General features: G+C 40.5%; 1 protein-coding gene across 1 annotated transcript; it reads left to right on the top strand.

Annotated features, from left to right (window-relative positions):
- Positions 1-8,482: 8,482 nt before the first annotated feature.
- Positions 8,483-25,455, top strand: LOC145412906 (protein broad-minded-like). The gene is made up of 10 exons (XM_080282701.1): positions 8,483-10,595; positions 11,438-11,611; positions 13,191-13,360; positions 13,728-13,901; positions 15,710-15,901; positions 19,184-19,428; positions 20,350-20,511; positions 24,118-24,307; positions 24,725-24,934; positions 25,243-25,455. The coding sequence occupies exons 1-10, from the start codon at positions 8,483-8,485 to the stop codon at positions 25,384-25,386; spliced, it is 3,774 nt and encodes a 1,257-aa protein (XP_080138827.1). The 3' UTR covers positions 25,387-25,455.
- The last annotated feature ends 1,120 nt before the right edge of the window (positions 25,456-26,575 follow it).

Here is a 26,575-nt window from a genome sequence, read left to right as displayed (position 1 = left end):
TTCAACAGATCATTCATGAGAAGTATTTTATCCTTATTTACAGATTAGAACAGGTATTTCTCCTGCTGATGCACTGCTTCTTTCTGTGATTTTCCTTTCAAAGGATGATCATAGAAGAAGCTCATGGGTGCTGCCATGTACTGATTATTTACATATCTTTCAGAGTGTCTTAATTGTTCTTCTCACTCTTTTTACTCTTTCACATGCTCTGTAATGCTTAGTTTTCTTCCCTTGTGTAACTTAGCTGTATAGATGGAATAAGAAATTATAACTCATATTAAGATTGTGTATACTGTGAAGAAACCTGTACTTCTAATACACAGTTTCAGTATTGGGGTATAATTTGCATTTGAGCGGTTCATTGCAATGTAAAATCGAGAGCTGTGTAACTGGAGATCTTTTCTTTCCAGCCTTACCAGTTACATCTATAGCACTTCATGTTCAAACATTCTTCTGGTGTTTTGTCCGGGTGTCCATACCATCTCAGTGTGTTTCTCTTCATCCATTTCACCAAAGGAGATTTTCTTATACTGATTGTGCTGTTTTTTGAGATGCAGTGAAATCTGTTCTTTGATATCAAGAAGCTCATTAAGGGGCATTTTCTTGTAGAGTTTAAAAAAATATTTCTTGATGTATTTATGGTTAGTTATTTGGATGGAGGCACCCACCCATTCACCACTTACTTGATGAAGTGTTACCATCGGGTAATTCTACACTGAATAAAAAGTCCCCCCCCCCCTTTTTTTTTTTAATGTATAAATCACAGGAAGCCATTTGTTACATTGAATGGGAACAATAAAACCAAAGGGATGCCAGAGGATCTTGTGGATTATGGCACTTCGACCAGATGTGGCCCATAAGAGTTTATATCTTAGGGTTTATCACTCACATAAAGTAACGCATGGGCAAGCAACGAGTCGCATGTCTTAAACATCTGAACAAAGTAGCTGGGCTGCAGGTCCCTGCATTCTCTGGTGGGGCTATAAAGGATTAGATAATAGAGATGTAATAGCTGGCACAGCTTCATTATCTAATATGATGATCTTAAATCTTGTTTTGACCTCCCACAACCTCATCCTTGATATTGTATTTACAACCATGTGGACATTGCACACCTTTGTCTCATTCCTACATTAATGATGATTACATACTCAAACATCCATCTGTCTTTAAAAGTGTTTCCCCACTATTATTATTATCCATCCATCCATCCATTATCATTATTATTATTGTAGGAAGGAAAGTAGCTGGTGCTATGAAGGCCTTGATAAGAAACAGAGGCTTGAGTGTTGCAGCTGCACGAGGCTTACATGAATTAGTGTTAGTGCCAACTTTAACATATGCCTGTAAGACTATGGTGTGGCATGAAAATGAAGTCAAGAGTGAGAGCAGTGGAGGTGGGACTGCTGAGGAATGTATATGGAGTTCAGAGAGTGGATAGGATACGAAATAATGTGATTCATGAAAGATGTGGAGTGAAGAAGTCTATGGACACCAGAACTGAAGAGAGTGTACTGAAATGGTATGGTCATGTGGAGAGAATGGATAACAGTTGAATGGTGAAAAAGGTATATCTGAGTGAATTTGAAGGAGGGAGGAGGTGAGGTAGGCTGAGGAAAAGGTGGAGGGATATGGTGGATGAGTGTGTGAGGAAGAGAGTTATGGAAGTTGGTGAGGCAAGTGGACTGACAAGAAATCGAGCTGGCTGGATGAATGATGTGAGAAGAAATGCATGATCGGGGATTCGGCACCCCATTTTAACATGACAGTGTCCAAATTGACTCTGTTGGATACATTTATGTGAAGGAACTGCATGTGGTGAATGTTTTTGGTGTATCAGATACTGTAGAGCCAGGATTCTGGGGGCATGAATGATGAGTGAATGGAAATGTAGTCCATTGGATTGGGCAAACTTGGGCTGTCTGGACATTGCTACTCCTCACCCTGCCCTAGGATGGGAGAGGAGGTCTAGATAGTGATGATTATTGATTATGATTATTATTACTGTTGTTATTATTATTATTAGTGGTGGGTGGGGGCGCTCACCATCCACTCACTCGATGTAGTGCTGCTGTTGGGTGTCTGCCGTTTCCTCTCCTCCATCCTTCTTTCCTTCCATCCTCTTCTGTCTCTCTTTCCTTCATTCCTTCCTTGTCCTTCTGCCTATGGGTAACTTTACTCTCCCACTTCTGTCTATCTTTCCTTCATTCTTTCCTCTTCCTTCTGCCTGTGAGTGACTCTACACTGAGTGACAAGCCAAATGGTTTCCTGAACACCAGGGAACCATTTACTATGCTGGGTGGTAACCATATAACCAAATTTTGGCGCCTGGTGGTTTAGTGGGTAATAATTGCACTCCAATCGGATTAAGCCAGTGAAGGTTTATATCCAAGGGATGGTTGGGGTTGATTGCTCATGTAATGCCACTCAGGGATGAGTGAGGCTGGTGGTCACTCTCATCTTAAATGTTGAGACCAACTGCCTAGCCCCAGGCTCCTACACTCCTCATGGGGCAATGTAGGATTGGATGATGGATGGATGGATGGATTATTATTATTATTATTATTATTATTATAGGTATTATAATTATATTTGTTACAGGTATTATTATTATTATTATAGGTATTATAATTATATTTGTTACAGGTATTATTATTATTATTATTATTACTATTATTGGTGGTAGGTGGAGATGCACACCATCGACTCACTTGATGGAGTGCTGCTTTGGGTGTCTGCCCTTTCCTCTCTTCCATCCTTCCTCTTCTGTCTGTTATTCCTTCATTCTTTCCTCTTCCTTCTGCCTATGAGTGACTTTACTTTCCCTTCTGTCTTTCTTTCCTTCATTCTTTCCTCTTCCTTCTGCCTACAGGTGACTCTACACTGAGTGACAAGCCAAATGGTTGCCTGTACACGAGGAAGCCATTTATTACTCTGGGTGGTAACCATATAACCAAATTATGGCACCTGGTGATTTAATGGGTAATTAAGGTGCTCCAGTTGGATTGAGCCTGTGTAGGTTTATATCCAAGGGATGGTTAGGGTTTATTGCTCACGTAATGCCTCTCAGGGATGAGTGAGGCTGGTCACTCTCATCTTAAATGTCAGGACCAACTTGCCTAGCCCTGGGCTCCTATGCTTCTCACTGGGCAACATAGGACTGGATGATGGATGGATGGATTATTATTATTGTTGTTGTTATTATTATTAGTATTTATTATTATTATTATTATTATTACTATTAAAATAGTAATAATACATGTTTTTTTTACCATCAGTGAACGTTATAGGATTTAGCAAGTATCTCTCCACACCGTATGCACTTTTTGTAGTACCTTCCAAAATACCTTCCTGTTGAGTGTGTCTGCCTTTCCAACATGCCTCATGCAGTCCTCTTGCAGCTTCCATGTTCATTCTTCTGCAGTGAGATGGTTACTTTGAAATAAGAGAATACTTGGTTATTGAGTGTGTTAGTGAGTTGCTGCATTCAGTGGCATAGCTGTGAGGGGACCTAGGGGGCCTTGGGCTTGCCAGTTGGCCTCATACTGTTCTTGAAATTTTGTATTATTTAATGTGTGCACACTGTGCTGTGAAACATTTGACACTGAGTTAACACACTTACATAATGGGCCTAGTGAACCCTTCCAGAATAGGTCTGTGTCATCTTGGGTTTTCCCCATTTTAAAGAGACTTGGCTATTCCACTTTGGTGGTTTGGATGTGTGGATAGACTGCATTAGAGTGCAATACTTCACAGATCTGAAGTGGAATTGCTCCTAGGGGCACATGGAAAAAAAAAAAAGTTTAGATGAGGTACTCAGAATCAACCTCATGGTTAGTGGACCTGACTATGATGCTGCAAGAGACCATGGAGATAGGTAGGAAGCCATGGGGTGACTAAAGCTAATCTATACTGGTATGGAGCACCCTTGGAAGACGAGGAGACTAAAACAAACTCCACCCTTTTTAGAGGAGTTGTATGTGGTATACACCCTCCCCATCCATATACAGTATATACAAACACATGAAATAAATTCCATGTGGAAGTGAATGAGGCTTCTGTTCAGTCAACAAATGCTGGGATAAAGAAATGCATTCATTTCAGCACATCCAACCTTCGGAAATTGATTTGGCAAGGAAGATCCCACTATGCTCAAAATTTTTTGAAGGTGCCAAAATCACTCTCCCCCCCCTCCCTCACATTCCACCCACAGTCCTACCCAGCCAATGTGATGTGCTACTACCCTTGATGTCACATGTCCTAACACTCTCATGATGGTTTGCCACTGGGAGCCACCCCATCATTTTTATGAGCTCTGGCAGGTGGATGACAGTATGACTTAGCAAGTCCACACACACACACACACACACACACACCGCTCGCTGGTGCAGTGGTAACGTTCCCGCTTGCCAACTGGTGGGCGGGAGTTCGCGCCTCGCTCAGGTTGCGAAAAGTTTCACTGACGAAGTGGGTGGTTACTGTCCCCCTCGAGCAAGGGGACGGGTGTGTGCGTGTGTGAAGGTCACAGCCTTGCCCTTAGATCGGACTATATGAGCTCTCAGCTCCCTTCCGGGAGGGTAAAAGCTAACCATCACGACCATCACGTGATCCTGACCGACCCGGTGAATTACACGCACGCACGCAAGCGCGCGCGCGCGCGCGGAGGGAGGGAGGGGGGAAGCACTGCAAATTCCATAAGTAAAGACAGGTAGAAAGGAAAACGAACGCTGCATGGTGCATATAGTTGAGGATTTACTGATAACAAGTGACAGCATTAACTACACTGCTACATACGCAGGAAAGGTTTGTATTTTTACAAGATGATCAAACCCATTTTGACTGGCTTTGAGACAAAATAGAGTAGATCAATCCTCACTATCTTTAAGATATGGTCATATGAATGGGATGCCTCTGTGAAGATTAATAAGTTTTAACCTTCTGGATATCTCAGATAATTCCCTGTTTTTGTTTTAGCACTGTGTAAAGGCTAACAAGACGGAAGGACTCCAAAAAGAAGAGGGCTTAAAAAAAAAAACAAGTGTTATGAGCCTTTATGAATACATCTGAATGAATATATTATTTTTCTTTGGGGTCTGAGAAACTCAAGCCTCTTGGAAGAAGGTAAATGCAACAAATTTTGTTCTGAAAGTGGCCGAAGGAGTTTCCATGGCAACGGATGTTTGTTTACTTACAAGCGCCGAGCGGTGCAGACAAGGTGACGTTCCACTCATCTGGAATCAGCACTTCACTAATGTCATTGGCACATATGCTAACCATGAGGCTGTGTCATGCTAGATGCTAACGGTACTCCCAACATTTCCTTAAGAGCATAAGCATGATACTTATGAGAAGGTACGTATAATACACAGTGGTAACGAGTGTCAACAGTACTGTATTTGTTTCAGTGCATAATTGTTTTGGACATAAGGCCATATCCGATATTAATGATTTTTGTCGTAAGTATAAGAAAAAGTTGTTTGAACTGATGAGAAGTCGTAGAATGCATATAAATTGAGGAGTTATGAGTCAGAGCAGAAATCATTGCAGCGGGTGAAGTATCGGCTTGAACCCATAATTGTTTCAGACGTGGCTACATCATGGTTATTGTTGATTTGGGACAAAAGTGATATAAGTAAAAGTTGTTATTATGAGAAGGTTTAGAATACATCACAGTAATTGGTGTTGGGAGGATTATGAGTTGAAGCACATTTACCTCTTACATGTAACAGGTAATATATTCATGACACTGGATTTTCCTCACAGTGGTTGCTACAGTGTTAGAAGGATTTCACTACAGTAGTTCATTGTTATCTTGGTCATTATTGGGAAATAACATACTGTACTTCATTTTCCCTTACATGCAGTGTTTCCAGCATTTGGTTAGGTGTCCACAAAAAAATCAGGGTTTTCATTTTTTAGTTTTCGTTTTTGTTTTTAAAGGCTCCAACATGCTTGCATGTGTTGGCCTTGGTCACCTAATGGTGGCTCTCCACGCTGCACGATCCATTGCAGCCTCCCTGTTCAGTCCCTTAACCCTGAGGTCACACTTAATGACCTCGTCCCATGTCTTTCTCGGTCTACCCCTCATAAGCCCACCCCCAATATTAACACTTCTCACCTTCCTCACCCAATTATCATCACCCATCCTTTCCACATGTCCAAACCATCTCAATCTACTTCTCCTTATCAGAACACCAATACACTCCAGTCCCATATAGGAATTTATTACTTCAGTTGAGCCAGTTATTTCTTTTTTCTCCCTTAGCTGCCATGTGCCACTAACTGCATTGAAGTAATAATATGTGATCCTGACAGCTTAAAGCTAGGAAAGACAAATATAAGCTTACCTGGTAAAGATGGAGAAAGATCTGGTACTGTAACATGAGAGTAGAGGAGAGAGAACACTATTCCATAAACAGTCATTCAAAAAATATCCTTTTGCAACATATGGAGTACAGTACATCAGGAAATTAGTTTTGGAATGTTGCAAGGGATAGCATGGGTCTGACTAGGTAATAGATATCTTGAGCTCCACTGCAAATGCATTCATCTTTGGGTCCGGTGGAACTTTAGGGAACGTTTCATTTGCAGTACAGTATATAGAAAAATCATAATAGAGTTCTGTCACCTCCCATTTTGACTTATGAGCCTTTGCTGAGATGGTAAGGTAACTGGTGCTGGTCTTCCGTAGGTGCAGAATTACTGATAACCAGTATAGGGTGAGAATTTTGTATATACAAGTATCAGGATCATTCCATGAAAAATAGTTTTTTGGGGGATAAATTCCTACAGGTGATGAGTCCAGTTTTATAGTCTACATAGTTTGTGATAGGCCTTGTTTTTATATGCAATACTGTACTGATTTCTAAAAATGTTAACAGCCAACTCCTTTATCACTACTGTAGTACCCCAGCTGGGGGCATAGAAGGGCCCAAGGCTATGATACTATATTGCAAATCATCCCACACTACTTCTCTTACAGTATTTTGATGACAGAAAAATCTCCAGCCACTCCATGAATCTGGACTGTGATGCATTAGCACATGATCTCTCCTGACCACAGGCTTCTGTTGGCCATGCCACCAAGGCATCTGTACTGATATAGGCCTATGGTACTAAAGTACCTGTACAGGTACATAAATCCATGTTCATGTCAGTTTGGTTTTTGTTTGGTTCAGTAAACTTGTAATATAGTCTTTTTTGTATAATATTACAGCATTATGTATTCCAGCACCCAAAAATGAATTACAGTACAGTAGTAGTAGTAGTTGTAGTACAGTGGGTTGTAAATGCAACTCTAGGTTCATCTGAATGTGAACCATGTAGACTGCAGGCTGAAGTCTATCTATCTATCTATCTGTCTATTGCCAGACGCCATAATCCCTTAAGGGGTGGCCATTTGACTTTGAGTTATTTGTTTTATGGGGAAGGGCACTAATCCTCCACCAACCCACTTGCTGACATGTAGGGAACACATATGGTTTTGTTATATGGTTACCATCCAGCATTGTAAATGGTTTCTTGGCTTACAGGAAACCATTTGGCTTGTCACTCAATGTAAAGCAACCTGTAAAGGAAAGAGAAGCACAAAAAGATGTGACAGGAAAGATGGAAGAAATAGGAAGGGAGGAGAGCAGGCACAAAAAAAGAATGATAAAGGCTAAGGAAGAAGTAGGCAGCACTACATCAAGTGAATGGATGATGGTTGCCACCACCTACCACCAAGGCTGACGTTACTCCCCCTAAAGCAGCCCACCATCCCCCTTTCAGGGGATAGGGAGGGAGTTGAAGGGCATTTGCATAAGAATGCAGTTGAATCATCCAGTTATGCCATTGCCACTGGGGCAAAGGTGCCCCGTGCCATCACCATGAATTACAGTAAAGTGTTTTCTGCCATCAAATTATAATTTGTTTTTATTAAAGAAATATTTTATTCATGAGTATGGTAACACTTTCTCAGTTGTTGGATACGCTAAAGGTGTTATTCTGGGTACCACCAGAAAATATTATTCAGCAGAGGGACCTTTGTTATGTAGAGCTATTAAAAACTGTGAAATGTAGTAAAAGGGAGAGGTACTGTAATACAACTTGAACATACAGTACTGTACTTTTCTTACTATTCATGTCCTAAAAGAGATCAAAGAACCTTACTTTACAGTAGAGTTCCCCACCCTTTTTGAAAAATGGGAGTAGGATAAAAATGCTAAGGATAATGTTGGTGAAGTGAATAAGTACTGTAATATCTAACCTTACATCAAAAGAAAATTCCCAATTTTACAGCTACCATACATTTTATTGCTTACATGTTGCATATTTAAGTACTTTTTATTTTTTTAACAGGTTGACTGAGATGCTGCAGAAACAATACACCAGTACTGTATACATGTCCTATCAAGTAAAGTCATTTGGGTGTAACCTTCAATAATATGTTAAGCTATACCAAAATCCTGTGATGAAGCAGTGAGAAGAAGATTAAGGAGTCATGGAAAAAGAAAAAAAGGTGGCAGAAAATGGGGCAGGGTTGGTAGCAGAAGTGAAGGAGTTACTAGGTCACATGGATCCAATGATCTACTTGGCAGGCACGGCAGACAACACTTCAGAGATGCTGGCTTACCTCCCTGACATGGATCCAGCCTTCCACAAACTCCTTCTTGTAAAAACCCTGAGGAAGACAATGCGTGATGACCTCAGTAAGATAATTGAAGGCCACATTGATACTTACCTGAAGGAACAGAAGGGCAAGATGCGTTCAGAGAATCCAGTCGATCACTTAGTTGAGAAAGTTGTCTCAGACAATAGTTATGACGATTTTGTAAGGGATGCAAGAGAAAGTGTGGAGTGCTCTGTACAGCACATAACTGACAACTTTGATGATGAAATAGTTACAGGAATGTTTGGAAGTGATGATGACACAACGTTCACTGGTAGTCCAAATGACTCAAATGAATCCTCTCTTAATTCATCTCTTAATCAGTCAGGCTTATTGTTTCTTCACCCTGCTCAGTACTTAAATGTGGTCAAAAATTTCCAAGGTATAAAAGAATATGAATCTTGGCATGATTCCCTCAATATTTTACTTGCAGTAACCCCAGGAGAACCTGTCATGCAGGAGTGTTGGCCAGATATAAGAAAGGGGTTGAAGGAATGCCTCTTTGATGACTCAAGTCAGATCTTTGACAAAGCTCTCAAGGTACATTGCAAACTTCTTACCTCCCAGGTCCACAGTGCAGTGAAGGAAGCCTATCTAAATCTTTTAGACACCTTAGCAGGATTTTACATGTCAAAGCATCTTCTTCATAAGTTACCAGTGAGAGGGGAAGTGATGAATCTAAAGTCTTGTGAAAGCATATTCAGAATACTGAAAGTTTTAATTGAGTTCCAAAGAGAACTTCCACTGCTATGGATTAGATATCCAGAGAGATATGTTGATGACATGGTGGATGGAACATTCAACCTTCTTGCTCTTAATCTGTCTCTTAAAGGTGGTGGCCACATGAGTATATGGGAACTTTACTGTGTGATTGACCCCGATGCTTCCTGGCTCCGAAGGTGGGTGCATGGTAGGTGGGGGCGGACAAAGACCTTTGCTGCCATGAGGAGTAACTTCATGGTTCTGCTGCATTCAGTGTCATGTTGCGTCCTGCACTTGGACAGTGATGTTGGTGCCCCACCCTCTGCAGGTACCACCCCTACCCTCAGTCCAGATCTACTGTCCCATCTTCAGTTCTTGCACAGCTGTAACTTTATCTTGGCAGCCCTTAGTTATGCAGATGGAAGAAAGCTTTTCCCAGTGAATGTTCCCACCAAAGATGAACTTGTAACCATACAAGGCATCTGTCAGATACTTATCAAAGCACTTAATAGGAACATTTCAAAAGTTCATAATTTGGAAATCAGTTTGCTTATTAAAAAATTCTGCGCACAGGATGAAGGGAAGTGCATGATTCTGTGTGATGCTGGAACAGTGGAATTACTTCTTCAAGAAGTGTGTAAAGTTGGAGGAATGGATAATAATCCTGAGCAAAAACTAAATCTTAGTGTTGTATCAAGCTACATTGAAGCTGTTCTTCTAATTCTGGAAGCTATATTAACAACTGAAGTGGGTCAGAAATATATCTTGTTAGGAAGAAAGAGAAAATCAAGCTCCAAGTCAGGATTGGCCGGAGTAACCAGTAGCCCTGCTACTGAAGTCATGAATTTAGTCTACATTTTGTTGAAAAGTAAATTGAGTAGTTCGACTCTGAAAAGACTTGGACTGAGTGTATGTTGCCAGTTGCTGTCCTCCCCTGTGGGTGTGCACATTTGTGTTGATCACCCACTGATGAACAGCTTCCTGGAGCACCTGAAGGAAAGACAGAGGGATGTGTGTGATGACAAATTACCACATGGCCATGATCCCAGCACAACCCACATCATCCTCAGTGTCCCACAGTCCCTTCCCCTTCTCACTGCCCTCCTGCTTTCATACAAGGGTGTCTTTCTCTTGGAACGTGAGGGAGTCCTGCCTCTGGTACTGACTCAAGTGTTACAAGAGCTGGCAAGAAATGGCAGATTGAATTCTAGGATATTGGCCACTGTTTGCTCGTCTGTCGAAGGTAGGTGTGTTTATGTTTGTGAAACTTGAAGGCCTTCCATTGGCAATTAGTTGCCTGTTTTGCAGCCCTTCAACTATTACAATGCTTAGCCACCACAGTTAGTACATTATCTGTGTTGAAAGAGCAGTAATGGAAGGCAGAAATACATATTAGCTACATGTAGAAAGATTTAATTGGAGTTGCAGGATATATGCTAATATGGTAACAGTAGTTCATTTATTTGTATTCATTGCTTTTGTTTAGAGATGTTTTTGAAGGTTTATCATAATACATTATAACAGCATTTTTATGTTACTGAGATTGTAATTGAAAATGTGAAAATATATTCTTAGAACTGATTTAGAGTTGTACTGTACTGTAGTTGTCTGTTACATACGAAGCTACAGTGCACATTCCCTCAATCAACACTACAAATACTAGTTGTCTGGAAAAAATTTGTAATATTTTGGAATTGTGTTAGATAAACATTCCTTAGCACTATAATACATTGACAAAATAGAGCTTATGTTTATTACTGTATATTGCATACGGATAAGAGTTTGGCACCCCCCACTTTTTTTTTTAACGTGATAGTCAGTGGATTAACTCTTTCTGGCAGGCAATGTGAATCATATCAGTAAAAACAGAATGCCAGAAAAACAAATGCAGATGGTTAGACCTGCAAAGTAAAATCAGGATTTCATGGGTTTGAATGATGAGGGAATGAGTGTCTGTCCCATTTCACTGGACATACTTTGATAGTTCTGTCTCTGTTGTTCTTTTTCTATCCTTGATTTCTCTACTCTACCTCATCCAGTCCTTAGATGGGAAACAGAGATGATGATGATGATGATGATGTATAGGTTGCAATGTTGTGGGTAAGCTAAGAGTGGTGGAGCCTTTCTGGGATGTGGTGTGTGAGTTGGTGCGAGGGGATGGGACATTGGCAGGTGTGGGCCAGCAGCAGCAACTAGAGTCAGACTCAGCAGTTGAGACAGCTGTTCTACCACTCCTCACTCTCCTCGCCACACACCAGGGTAAGAAAATTTAGATCTGTTTTGACCTCTTTTATCCTAAGGATGTACTGTAATTTTGTTTTATTTTTACTATTGTGTGATGATTTTATTCAGCATAGGAGATCCCCATGTATTGAAAATGAAGGGTATGCGGTTCTAGCTGTTTCAGTTCAAGAAGTCATCTATGGCAAATAGAATCATCCGAAGTTGACAAGAATTAAATTAAAATGGTCATATAAACAAAAAATAATGTGTTGGTTATGCCTGTGAGGTGGAACTTCAGTGCCTTAAGCATAATTTCTATGTGAATGGTTAAGTGGCTGATTTCACATGGAATGTTACTGATAGTTCTACTTTTTATGGTCTACCCATTATTTCTGGAACTTACTTCAGCTCACCTCCCCTTCATTTTAGATGGCATTAAGAGTTTGAATACTGATGATGATGATGATGATGAGCCAGTGTTAAGTTTACTGAATACTGTAAGTTCTCAATATTGTAACTGACAGCACTGAAGGAGCGAAGAAAGGATTGTGAATTATCATAACTAAACCCAGGATTCAACCCACTCACACTCATTTCCATTGGTGTTCTTGTATTACAGAACAGAAAGTTGTGTTAGATTTTTCCACTCTGATGACTTGCTGGGTGGTAACTTTTTCATTCCACATCACATGTTTTAAAGTTCTCAGACTTGAACCTTTTTAAATCACTACACCCTAGTTGCAGTTTTCTTGCTGATCTCTTACAAGATATTCAGTGGCCTTGGGTCCAACATGCATTCCTTTAGTGCCAATCGCCATTAGTACGGTAGACACTCAAAATATTCAGTAAAAAAAGAAATGAGTTAGCATAGAAAACTACTGTACTTTTGTGTGGTTAGCTTCCACAGATGTGCATGATCTCTCTTCCTTTTTGGGGGGAAGGGGAGGTTCTATTATTCGGGGAAGCTGGAAGGTGCCACAGTCAATGAGAGCATTCATTGGCCGGGAGAGGTGACATCACTGAGCATCAGTCTTTGTGCTCACCGGCATTCTAACACGAAAATAGTGTGTTGGACAATTTTTTTTTTCTACCTGCTCTCATTCATCATACCAGATTTCAGTTTTGTCTGTTTGCCTGTCATTGTATACAACATTCCAGGGATTCTTGTGCCTTAAATTAGAGTCTTCTATGTTCTAAATAATTTTCTCCTTAAGTTTTATTATGTCCAGTATGGAATTAGTCCAGTATGGCAGTTTTGTCAGATGTAATTACCATACTGTATGTGAGGCCACTGTATCTACTTTCAAGTGTGTAAGAAATTAGTAGCCTGGGGCAATTGTCATATGACTGTCCTCTGCTGGGGGGTTTTTAGGTTCCCAGGCGGGAGCTAGCATAATCTGATGGTGTGTAGTTGAAATCATATTCATGCAGGATTCTATCTGGTGGCCAAAAATGGTAATACAGTAGTAAAGTTTTCTATACACCAGACATATGGATGGCCTTTTGTCTATTGTTTGTGTGCAGAAAAAAAAAGAAAAACAGTGGTCCTTTATAGGACTGTCTCCTAAATTTTGAAGTTAGGGAATTAATATATACGTACCTGTGGTGCTCACAGGTACTCGTCTTGTGTTCAGAGGTACAAGTATTGGTGAAAAGGTGGTGACTGCCTTGTTCTCTGGTAATGAGGTGTTGTCAGAGCTGCACACCATCGCACTCCGCCTCCTGGCTGCTGCCACAACCGTACTTGACTCTGCTGTGTTTCTGCAAGATGAAATCGGTTTCCAGGTCAGCCATTAGACTTATCTTTAAGTAGAAATCAATATTTTCATTAGCTGTTTACAGTTATTAAAATCCTGCACCTTATTATCTGATGATCACTTGCAAAGTAACTGTCTTCCTCAGTCTGTTTTTCACACTGCCTGTGTCCTCCAGTCTTGTTAATGCAGTGTATGCCAGCATTTCAGAATAATCAGTTCTAAGATGAATTTGCTTTCTTATTGTGTTCATACTCTTTGGAATAAATGAGTTTTGCAGACTCTGAGGCTTAGGTTCTTTCTTTCGTGAATGAAAAAATATACGGTATATGTATAATTGTATCAGTCATTACATGCTCTTGTATCATTATATATGAAATGTGGAATTGTACTACCAGGAAGAGCTGCTGCGCCAACAGAGTGAGGCAAGTTCTGGACCTGGGGGTGATATAATTGTGGATGAGAACTCTGTCCTTCGCAACCACATCTTAGTCAAGACATACCTGCTGGGTGGCTGGGGTGAACGCTACCTCCCACCTCTTACCCTCCATCACACACAGCCTTACTCAATGGTAAATATTTTTGGCCAGCTGCTGCAATATGTATAGTAAAACCTCACTATAACAGATTAATTGGAGCCCAAGGCACTCTGAAAAAAACAAAATGCTAATAGAAGCGACATCCAGACTTCCCCCTGCTAACCCGGACTGTTACTGATATATCAGACCTTACTCTGGATGGCACCAACAGTTTTTAAACTGTTTTCATTACCACTGCAGTACTGTAGTGTATTATACATTCACTGCAATAATCAAATGGTATAATATATATAATACAGCAATACTGTACTGTACACTGATAAACATGTATTTTATTTACCTTATTGTGGTGAACATAACCGAAATGGTAAGGCAGTCTGGACTGCTTCTGGATTTATTGGACATTTTCTGATACTGTATACAAGATTTTAGTCCGGTAGCTCCTCGAGTCCGAGAAAAGCGAATTCTGGTCTACTGAAGTCCATTGTATTGAGGTTTTACTGTATATACATATGTGCCATCAGGTAGAGTTGATAAATGTGAGAAAGAGAACCTGATCAAGTGTTTTATCGAGGAAATCATTACAGGCAGAAGTACGTTTTCAAAATGCTATACTGTACTGTACAAGTAATGTCAGCTCTAGGAAAGAGAGGCACTAATATCAGTTAAGGAAAATATTGATATCCATGTAGAAATCTGTATCTACTCTTCTTTCAATTAATATGTGGATGTATAGTTCCAGATTGGCATTCTACTTCCTTGTGTCATGGAATTGAATCACAGAATCATTGCCTGCAACTTTCACCCACTTTTCAGCGTAGCGAGCTGTGGGGGACTTCATTTTTCTTGTTCTGGGGTTTAGAAATAGGGACTTCAAGTTGGAGACTTCTTTGAAATAGAAATACACTTGTAATGAGGTCTATATAAGCCTGCAATGCCAGAGGCAATGTGGGGATCCTCACTTAGGCTCAAGCCTAATGTGCATAAATGGTGAGTGCATGGACTTGAGTTCGCATCCTGGCCAGTTCAGCAATTAATTTAGTAACTTCAGTATGACCTTTACTTACTCATCAGACATGAACAAGGCAAAGGCAGAGTGTAGAGGACTTACTTGTGATGCATTCTGAAGAGCATAAAGGAGCCTTGCAGATGGACTTGATTTAGTTCCTTCTCACCTACCCTGAGGTTAGGAAGGTTTAGTCAGTGAGGAATTGTCAGTGGCATAGGAAAGATGTTTTGAGTGACATCTTCATACAGATAGTATAGCAGTGAGGAAGAGAAGCTTCTTGAGGGTCTGACCTATTCTAAGTTGGTCAGGAAGTTAAAATCCTTATTCATATGACAAACTAAATTAATTTCTGCTAAAAGGTTACTTTACTTTGACAGTAACAGTGGCAGCCAATCACATGTTACTCATTGAGAGTGTGTGAGGCTATGCTACCATAGCCCAGAACACATAAGCTTTGAAGACTGATGTACAGCATACCTTTTTTCAAAACCATCGATTTATGTTATGGTAAATAAACTTCAACTGTTAGTAGAAGATGAGACTGTATATATTATCATTTTTTTATTTGATAGTTATTGACCTGTTTTTCTTGAGGGATCTCTCCTAAGTTGAATAAAATTGTCTGGTGTAAGCTGTAATAAAATACATAGTGTGTCCTTTGTGTGTCCTTTTGTTAAAAAAGTTAATGAGTTTTGTTTCTAACTCCTTCATTTTGATAGGACCCCTAAATTTAATAAAATTGTCAGGCATTAGCAAGAATAAAATACAAAGCACTGTACATCAGGGAACTGAAGAAGTTAACTGAATTTTAAACTTCATATATGCCCAGCAGCCCCCACTCTTCAGCCATTATCCACCGCCACGTGAGTACATTCCTGAAAAGCCAATCCGATCTGTTCACAAGAAGCAGAATGAAGTTTGGAGATTCCTGACTGAGACACGACATGGTCTTCATGACTCCGGATGGCTTGCACACTGTCGCAAGGCTGTCCGCTCAGTCCTTGCATCTGGGGATGATATTAAGGTCAGAATTATGACCATGTAGCATGAAACTAACCTATGCCCATACATCTTACCATTGTATGCCCTTATCATAAAATACCCTCAGCATATCTTGTGATGCCCCTAACATATTATGTGTTTATTTATCATCTTATTTTGCCTAAATATCTTACTGAGCCCAACTTCTTTGTGTAACCCCAACAATTTACGATACCCTTAATGTCCTGTCATACACCTAATATTTTTCCATTTTTATAGGCATTTATGTATTAAATTTATATAATAATAGATTGTTGGTGGAGATGAGAGAGAAATTGAGGAGATGGAAGGAGCATTTTGAGGATTTGTTGAATGTAGAGTGAGAGCAGTGCGAGTATAAGTGGTTGGGGAATGGCTGGGAGAAGAAGAGATGAGAGGAGGGAGGAAGAGATCAGTAGGGCGGAAGTAGTGGAAGCAATGAAGAAGATAAAGATGGGCAAGGCCCTGGGAATTGATGGAGTGTGGGGTGAAATGCTGAGGTATGGGGGTGAGATTGTTGTGGAGTGTATATGGAAGTTGTGTAGATTGGCTTGGGAAGATGGAAGGGTTCCAGAGGACTGGAAATCAGGTATAATTGTTCCTTTATACAAAGGAAAAGAGAGAGAAGTATGTGGTAACTATAGAGGTATTTGCCTTCTTAGCGTGGCTGGAAAAATATATGGCAGAATGCTCATTGACAGGGTTAGGCATTTGACAGAGGAGCTAGTTGGAGAAGAACAAGGGGGATTTAGGAAGGGAAAAGGGTGTGTAGATCAGATATTTGTTCTAAGATGTTTAGTGGAGAAGTATCTAGAGAAGGGAAAGAAAGTGTATGCTGCCTTCATGGACTTGGAGAAAGCTTATGACAGAATAGATAGGCAAGGTATGTGGAAGGTATTAAGAATATATAGAGTGGAGGGGAAATTGTTGAGTGCTGTGAAGTGTATGTACGAAGGAGCTAGGGCTACGGTGCGAGTGGATGGCGAGTGAGTTCTTTTATCTCAATGTGGAACTGAAACAGGGTTGTGTGATGTCTCCATGGCTGTTTAATATATGCATGGATGGGGTTGTAAAGGAGGTGCAAGGTAGGGCAGTGGATGTGGGGGTGGCTGTAATGAATGAGGGTGAGATTTGGATGATTCCAGTGTTGCTGTTTGCTGGTGATACAGTATTGTTGAGTGAAGATGAATGGGAGTTGCAAGGTTTGGTGAATGAATTTGGGACAGTGTGTGGGAAGAGGAATCTGAAAGTTAATGTAAACAAGAGTAAAGTTGTGGTGTTTGAGAGGAATGAAGACACAGAATGTACAGTGAGGTTGGATGGTGAGGATATGGAGAATGTGAGTCCATTCAAGTACTTGGACATTGTGATGCGTAAGGATGGAACTTTGGGGGATGAAGTGCGTGAAAGGGTACAGCAGGGAAGGAAGGTTGTTGGTTCACTGAAAGCAATGGTGAGAAATAGGGAGGTGAGTATGGAAGTTAAGAAGTCACTGCATAGAAGTATTGTGATCCCTACCCTGACATATGGAAGCGAGGCGTGGACCTTGCAAGAGGGGAACAAGTCAAGAGTGAGAGCAGTGGAAATGAGTTACTTGAGAGGAGCATGTGGAGTGACATGGAGGGACAGGTTGACGAATGAAGAAGTGCAGGAATGTTGTGGGGTGGATGTGGATGTGGTTGAGATGATTAGGAGCAATACACTGAGGTGGTTTAGACATGTGGAGAGAATGGAGAATGAAAGACTAACTAAGTGGGTGTATGTAGGTGAGGGAGAGGGAGGGGAAGACCGAGGATGAGGTGGAGGGATGGAGTTGAGAGGTAATTGAGGGAGGGGGGAGTGAGTTGGGGGGTGGGTAGTCAAATGGTGGGTGACAGAGCGACTTGGAGGCGTTTTGTCTGTGGCCACCCTTTTGCGGGATTAGGGCGTTGGGCTATTGATAGATAGATAGATAGGATCACTTTTAATTCATTCATAATACAGTATGGCAAATATTATTATTACGTATTACACAAATTTTTTACTTAATAATGTATTACTGAAGATCGAACTGTAATTGGTAAATTAAGAGATGTTATGGGTTGTTTAACTCACCAGTAATGCATAGTGTTGAAAACAGCAGTTGTAGGCAGGTAAATATATATATATATATATAGGCTCGATCTGATTGGAGAGCCATAATTACCCACCAAACCACCAGGCACCATAATTTGGTTACTGCATATGGTTACCACCCAGTGTGTTAACTGGTTTCCTGGTGTACAGGAAACCATTTGGCTTGTCACTCAGAGTAGCGTAACCCAGAGGCAGAAGTCAGAGGAAAGAATGAAGGAAAGAGTGACAGAAGAGGGAGTGTAAAGTCACCCATAGGCAGAAGGGAGAGGAAAGTATGAAAGAAAGAAAGACAGAAGGAAGAGAGGAAAGGGCAGACACCCAAAGCAACACTACATCGAGTGAGTGGATGGTGAGCGCCCCCACCTACCACATACTGTATATAAATACCGGGTATATAAATATATATATATATATATATATATATATATATATATATATATATATATATACTATCTGTCTGTCTGTCTATTGCCAGATGCCATAATCTCAAAGGGATGGCCACAAAGAAATTGCCTCCATGTCACCCTGTCACCCACCATTTCACTATCCCGTTCCCAGCTCACACTTCCCTCTCTCATATACCTCTCCGCTCCATCCCTCCATCTTATCCATGTTCTTTCCTTCCCTCTCTCCCCTTCCACCTCACTTACATACACCCTCCTCATCAGTCTCTCACTCTCCATCCTCTCCACATGGCCATATCACCTCAGTGTGTTTCTCCTAACGCATCCACATCCACACCACAATGTTCCTTCACTTCCTCATTTGTCAGTCTGTCTCTCCATGTGACTCTACATACTCCTTTCAGGTAACTCATTTCCACTGCTCTCACTCTTGACTTGTGTCTCTCCATTAAGGTCCAAGCTTCACAAGGATTGGCTATCATATTCATATAGAATTAGAACATTTACCAGTAAGTTTTTGGGTGAGTTTTACTTGAATTGTGTTTCATACCTTGAGCCAAAAATTTCCTATCATACACCAAAATTGGTGCAAATACAATATGCTGTTTTGCTTTGGAAGAATTTATATTATTTTATTTCAGTAGATAAATTTTAATGTGTGTATCTTTGATGTTTAACTTATGAAAGAGAATTGCTCCTGTAATGCTGTTTTGACAAATTGTGAGAGGCCTGGAAGCATGACTGCAGCCTTGCTACATGTATGTTAGAGCTGGCTGGTGATGGACATCCTGGAGCGGTGCGTGAGAGCACTTCAGTCTTCCCCGGAGGAGCTGCTGCCTGGCTGTCCAGTCTCTTCTGCTGTCCCATCACCCACCTCCCCCACGACCAACCCTGCCTCCTGGTGGGGAAGCCCAACTACACAATCACCTACCTTCCGTCCATCCTCTCCCACATCTACCAGCTATCATCAGTTGTCTTCACCTCAGGCTGCTGCTGTAGACTTGGTTTTAAGGTTAAATGTGTATACCATTCACTTATCTGTCATATCTCTTTCATAATCTTGCATCATTGATTAGCCAACACAAGCTATAGTTGTATTACTTGCTGGCATGCCACCATAAAAATATTAGTTTTGTTAAATTACACTGCCATGTTCTTGTGATGAGGAGAGGTGGATTGAGATGATTTGGGCATGTGGAGAGGATGGGGAATGATAATTGGGTGCAGAAAGTGAGAGGTGTTAATGATGGGGGTAGGGCGGTGAGAGGTAGACTGAAATAGACCTGGGACAAGGTCATTGAGTGTGACCTCAGGGTTAAGGGACTAAGTAGGGAAGCTGCCAAAGATCAAGCTGCATGGAGAACCACCATTAGGTGACCAAGGCCGATGCATGCAAACATGTTGGAGCCTTCACAAACGAAGACGAAAACTCTGCCACTAACTTTTCTCTCTTGTTTTTGTGCCATATTCACATTGAGTTTCTTTTATCAGCCTTCATCATGTCAGAATTATATCTTTATATTTAAAGCATCCCTTTCACCATTCTCTTTTGTCATATCAGAATCATTAGCATGCTTTACACTGGATAAGCTTTTGAGTGCTCTGTGTACTGAAGACTGGCTGTGTAATGTTGTCCATCCATCCATCCATCATCCAACCCTACCCTGCCCCATGAGGAGCGCAGGAGCCCGGGGTGAGGCAGTTGGTCCCGACATTTAAGATGAGGGTGAAGTGTACAAATGTAAATACTTGCAGTAAATTAAGAATGTTCCTCATATTATTGGTGCTTCGCAACTACACAATGGAGTACAGTATATTCTTAAAATCAGCAGTATTATAGGGCTTGGATGTCCTTCATAGGGTTGTGCAGTATTGTGTTTATTTCTAGAAGCTGTGTAAATGCAGTACATACAGTGCTTGACTTAATTTACAGGTATGGTAGTGAACTTCAGCTACTGATTGCCAGTCCAAGTGTGCGAGAGAATTTCACTGACATTCTCAGGTACACCCAGCACAACATTCTTCACTCCTCCCCAGAAGATTGTGACTGGTTTACAATGGTCATGTTTTTAATATCTGGTGGAAATTTAGACAAGTAAGTTGTTTTGCACAGTATGTTAGGAGTGGTTGGGGGGAAGTTCAGGGAGCTGCTGCCTCTCTTGACACTGAGAGGGCTCTTCCTCCATGCTAAGGGATCCTTGTACTGTATGTGGAATGTGTTAGGAGTGTAATGCTGTATGGTAATGAGACCTTGGCAGTAAAGGAAGAGGATATTCGTAGGCTCAGATGTACAGAGATGACAGTGACCTGATGGATGTGTAGTGCATCCTTGAGTTGAGAGGAAGAATGGGACTGGAGTGTATTAGTGTTGTGATGAGGACAGGCAGATTGAGATGGTTTGGGCATGTGGAGAGGATGGAGGATGATAGTTGGGTGTGGTAAGTGAGATGTGTGAACATCAGGGGTAGGGTTGAAAGAGGCAGATCAAAAAAGACCTGAGACAAAGTCATAGAGTGTGACCTCAGGGGTAAGGGACTAAATAGGGAGGCTGCCAGAGATTGAGCAACATGGAGAGCCACCATTAGGTGATCAAGGTTGATGCATGCAAGCATGGTGGAGCTTTTATAAATGATACAAACGGACATGACCCCTTCCCTACAGTGATATACAGTATTTTTTTTTATTTTACTAAGGCTACCAGCAGTTGATTTTATTCAAGTTAGGAAGGACTAATTATAATGGAAAGGTTGTATGTATCTGTCTCCTTATGTTCAAAAAGTGTCCCTTAAGCTGAATAAAATTATCTGGTGGTAGGAGGAACAAAATATTGAAATATTTCGCATCAGTAATTTGAAGGAGTTAATCACTTAAAGAATTTTCTCATCTTTTCCCTCGTTAAACTGTTTCTAACACCATCATGTTTCCATATACAGTGAGTATGGTAATGGATGCACACTGCTGATATTGCTAGGTGCTTTCCTATAATTGTTGTTGTACTGCACATTGATTTTTTGTTCTATCATCATTAATTGTGTGGTTTTATGTTTTATTATTATCCATCCATCCATCCATCATCTAGTTCAATGCCGCCCCATGAGGAATGTAAAAGCCTGGAGCTAGGCAAGTTGGTCCTGACATTTAAGATGAGGATGACCAGCCTCACTCATTCCTGAGTGGCATTATGTGAGCAATAAACCCCAACCATCCCTCAGATATAAACCTACGCAAGTTCAATCCGATTGGAATGCTTTAATTACCCACTATACCACCAGGTGCCATAATTTGGTTATATGGTTACCACCCAGCATAGTAAATGGTTTCCTGGTGTTCAGGAAACCATTTGGCTTGTCACTCAGTGTAGAGTCACCCATTGGCAGAAGGAAGAGGAAAGAGTGAAGGAAAGAAAGACAGAAAAGGGAGTGTAAAGTCTTTCATTAATATTATTATTATTTTTTTTTATTAGTATTATATTTTAAAGAAGTTTAACCAGACCACTGAGCTCCCAAAACAGGGCTGTCATTGGGCTGGCCTGAAGGATTATAGTATTTGATGGTGGTTGTATGAAATTTGTGAAATTGTTATCGGGGAAATATAGTCTACAAATCAGTCGAATACATTTAAAATGCATAAGTTCAACTGACACACAAAATACGATAATTCTTAAGAAGAGGATGTGGTTGTGGATGGAGATGGCATGCTATATTTGTTACAGCAGCAGTCTTTACACCTAGTGGAGAGTCTGAAATTGTAGCAGTTTTGGTAACTTTGGTCACTGGGACAGTTGGTGATGGGGCTATATTTATCCATTCATGTGCATGTTGGACCATTAACAGAAGAATCTCCAAGTACTATATAGTATTGGTTGATTAGGGAGATTTGGTGCATGTGAATTATCAATCTAGGCATGTGAGAGTGGAAGTGGTATCACTAGGAGGTCTGCAACAGGATTGTCCATCACAGCAGAGATTGCTGATGGGCTGGGTATTTGTGTACTTCCAGAAGCATAGTCCTTGCTTATTTCCAAGGTTTTGTAAAAATCATTCACTCCATTGTAATAGTAGTAGAGACAGAAAATAAAGGTTGGCAAAAAACATGGAAATATCATGAAGAGAGTGGGCAGAAGAGTAGAAGAGGACAAGAAAGAATGATCAGAGACAAAAAGGCCCCTTTTACTTACTAGCCTTGTACAACAAGCACGGATACTGGGAAAGTATACTTTCTCCACCCCCTCCCCTGTTGCCATGGTGTTACTGAAAGTAAATCACTGAAGTGGAGGAGTAGCCAGAAATGTAGAACAGTGTTTCCGGATAGGACAGTATATTACTTTGTGCAACAGCTTGTATTGCCATTTCTAGCTAATCTTTTCCAACCCACAAATGTAATATTGTTTCTTTATTTTATGTGGGGGCACTCACCATCCACTCATTCAGTGTAGTGCTGCAAAGGTGGCTGCCCTTTCCTCTCTTCCTTCCTTCCTTTCCTGTCTTTCTTTCCATCATTCTTTCCACTTCCTTCTGTCTACTGGTGACTCTGCACTGAGTGACAGTCCAAATGGTTTTCTGTACATCAGGAAACTATTTATTGTGCTGGATGGTAACCATATAACCAAATTATGGCACCTGGTGGTATAGTGGGTAATTAAGGCATTCCAATCAGATTGAGCCTGTACAGGATTATATCCAAAGAGTGGTTGGGGTTTAATGCTCATGTAATGCCACTCAGGGACGAGTGGGGCTGGTTGCTCTCATCTTAAATGCCAAGACCAACTTGCCTAGCCCCAGGCATCTATGCTCCTCATGGGGCAAGACAGGATTAGATGATGAATGGATGAATGAATTATTTATTTTTAATTGTTTATAATGATATCTAGATTTCATCAGTTACTGGTAAATACAGTTAGGTTGTATATTCATATAATAAAAATTATTTTGAATATATAATTTTTCCTCCTGTACATAGGGAGAAAGAAACTAGTCATATATTCCCTGCATGTTATAAACGATACCTAAACCTTGTTGTCCCAGGATTTTTTTTTTTTTTCGTAATGCAAGATTATTTTATTCCACTTTGATAAGATGTCCGAGGGTTTAAGCATTAGAAACAGTTGCAGTAGCCCCTTCAGTATAAGAACATTTTTGTATTTTCCTCTTGGTAACACAATATGTTTTACAGTGTTGATAAGACGTCCCCAGGTTGTAGGGGTTAAAAGGACAGGAGTGAGGAGCTTGAATCCTCACCTTCAGCAGGGCTGGGATGAGGGAAATTGTATTCTGAGTTTTCTTTCTCATTGTGGCTCTGAAAAGATCAAAGAGGCTTGATTATACTGTATATCTTCCCACCCCTTTTGATCATGGAAAATCGGGTAAGGATAGTGATCATAATTTCAAGCATACCAATAATCAACAATATTGAGGGCTCTGATGATGCATGAATGATTGTGTAGTTCATTTCAGTGGGCATATGTTTGATACTTCTACTTGTGCATTTTCCTTCTTTGTAACACATCACATCCTATCTCTTGGCCATCCATTAGGGTTGGGTTGATGATAATGGAATAGTGGGAGGCATGAATAACAAAGGACTGTTCTATTTGTAAACACATCAAGAAGAGTAATTGTATTAATGTTGTCAGATGAGTGATGGTTATGTGGAACAGAGAAAGTTCAGTACAGTATTACATTGATTTACTTGTTTGTTACAGGTGTGGTACAGCTGTGGTAGGTCTGAGTCGGCTAGTGGTTGGTGGGGTGCTGTGGCCAGCCTTGGCAGATGCTCTCACTGCCTCACATCACATTGCTGTCAGGGAAATGACATGGGCTGGGATCATTCATAATGTCCAGTTGGTTCTCAATATTGAAATACCAACACTCTTCCTGGCTCTACAGGTTTATGTGATTTTTTTTTTTTTTTTCCTTTTTTTCTCAGTGTATAATAGATAGTAAGTACAACATAAATGCAACTAAAATATATAGTATGCAGCAGTTTGGAAATCAAATATTTCCAGCATTAATGTGTTGAAAGGCTGATTTAACCACACCAGGATATGAACCATGATTTGTTAAATTTTGCATTTAGGCTTGACACCCAAAAGAGAACATTATTAAACAGGATGGGATAATGATAATCCATCTATTTTGTGCTTGCGCTGCTGGCATTCATCTCACCAGCAAGAATTAATATTTTCTGTTGTCATTGTTTATCATGCCATAGTTATATAGATAATAGGATATGATTAGTTTTGTACTAATTTATCTTACTGAAGATTGTGATATTGATCCTGAAGGATGATGATGATGCTATTTCAGAAGACAGATACATGGGTGTGGAGTGTGGTTGGTGAGTGGGTAAGGTGTGTGTTCATCGGTGTGTTGCCATGGAGCGAGGTGTGCCACTACCTAGTGCTGGTACTACTGCAGGGGTCAGACTTCATTGTGTACTTCCTGGTGGCTCTCCTGAGGCATCTCCATCCCTCCATCATCAGACACTCATCCTCTCACACTTCCCTCTCTCACCTTCAGGTACTTCACATCATGTTTTGTAAATATTTTATCTCATTTCCCATATATCTGTATTATCTGGTTCCATAATTGTATAACAAATTTTTGTTGCATTTTTTCCATGTATCATCAGCTAACACATCTGCTATTGGGCATAGTATTTTTGCCGGCTGTGCAATCACAGGGTCAGATGAGTGCCCCCATACTAACCAGAATAACAAAACTGGTTGGAAGTACTAAGAATAAAGTAGATTATGTTAAATGAGTAGAGGGGTAAATATTATATTAAATATTAGCATTTCCTCAGTGAGTGAAAGATGTTCCAACAGACAAGTGTGATCAGTGGGTGGCGGGCGGGCGATCACCTCACCTTTATGGAGGCCCTATGTCGCCGCCACCGCCGTACCGTCCTGCCTCATCTCACCCGCCCACTCCACGCACAGCGCTACCACTACACCCCCAAGCAGCTGTAGGATATCCTTTCTTTCAGACTAAGGACAAAGCCAGCATTTGGCAACCCATTCAGCCCTAGTATAGTACAAGGCATTTCCCACTACGCAATTCATCGCTATACAATACCCCGCCTTAGCGACGTGAAATAATTTACACCCTTCCCTGTGTATCGATGGCCAGTCCCTTGTTATCTGATGGGTTTTGTTTTTTTGAACTGATTTTGATGATATTTTAGACTTAACCTGTGGATTGCGAGCAACAGCTCAGGCTGGGTAGCACCGCTTTGCAAGCCACAGCTCAGGCTTTGCTGGCCAAGCATCACCGCTAACTTCTCCACCCCTACTCAAACTTATGAATGGTGCTACGCAAAGACGGAGAGAGAGAGATTTTTTTCTTTTCACCAGATGATGCCCTAGATGTTTATCTTCAAGTTTATAGTAAACAGAAACTAAAAAAAATGTATTTTTTATTCATATTTTCACTATCCCCTATGTAAACTTACACATGGCCCTGCGCAAAAACGGAGAGATTTTTTTATTTTTTTTCACCAGATGATGCCCTGGATGTTTATCTTCAAGTTTGTAATAAACAAAAGCTAAAAAAAAAAAAAAAAAAAATCTTAATTTTTTGCACATCATGGGCTGGGATAAAATAAAGTAATTGTGCAATCCACGGGTTAAATTTTGTGTTTAGGTTGATTTATAAACTGTTATTCGACTTATATTAATGTGTTTTAGTCATAGGTGGGGTGAACACATTTTTGGGTACAGTTTACTGTACTGTACTAAAGTTGATTTTTTTCAGGCTTATTTTTGATGATTTCCAGATTTTATTTTTGGGTTTAGGTGAGTTATAAACTGCCTTTAGACTTAGTTTAGCATGTTTTAAAGCTATTTGGGGGTTTAGGTGAGCTGGAAACTTGTTTTGGGACTCATTTGTGTGGGTTTTGGACTTGGTTGGGGGGGTAATCCCAAGGCTCCCAAACGCATCTCCATATTTTCTCCGTTAAAACATCCCCATTTAATGATACCCTGGCTCAATGATGGGTTTTCCGAAATGCATCTCATCGTTATAGCGGGGATGACCTCCTGTATTCTGTATTTAATTTGTTCCTTGTCTTTCGTGATGAGTTTATTTATCTTAGAATAAACTTTTCATATTGGGATGTTAGATTCAGTCTTAGTTTGACCCTTCTATACTAAGGGTCTC

Source organism: Coenobita brevimanus, chromosome 94 (assembly GCF_032717465.1).
Source record: "Coenobita brevimanus isolate Jiangsu-jjx chromosome 94, ASM3271746v2, whole genome shotgun sequence".
In the NCBI taxonomy this organism is placed as follows: Eukaryota; Metazoa; Arthropoda; class Malacostraca; order Decapoda; family Coenobitidae; genus Coenobita; species Coenobita brevimanus.
The sequence above is the reverse complement of the archived record's forward strand: the minus strand, read 5'-3'. Positions and strand labels throughout refer to the sequence as shown.

Excerpts from the sequence above, each read along its gene's own strand:
- LOC145412906 (XM_080282701.1), top strand. The coding sequence starts at position 8,483 with ATGGAAAAAGAAAAAAAGGTGGCAGAAAATGGGGCAGGGTTGGTAGCA. Across the intron at positions 13,902-15,709 it reads ACACACAGCCTTACTCAATG|CCCCCACTCTTCAGCCATTA; the intron begins GTAAATATTTTT and ends TATGCCCAGCAG. Across the intron at positions 19,429-20,349 it reads GCTGTAGACTTGGTTTTAAG|GTATGGTAGTGAACTTCAGC; the intron begins GTTAAATGTGTA and ends CTTAATTTACAG.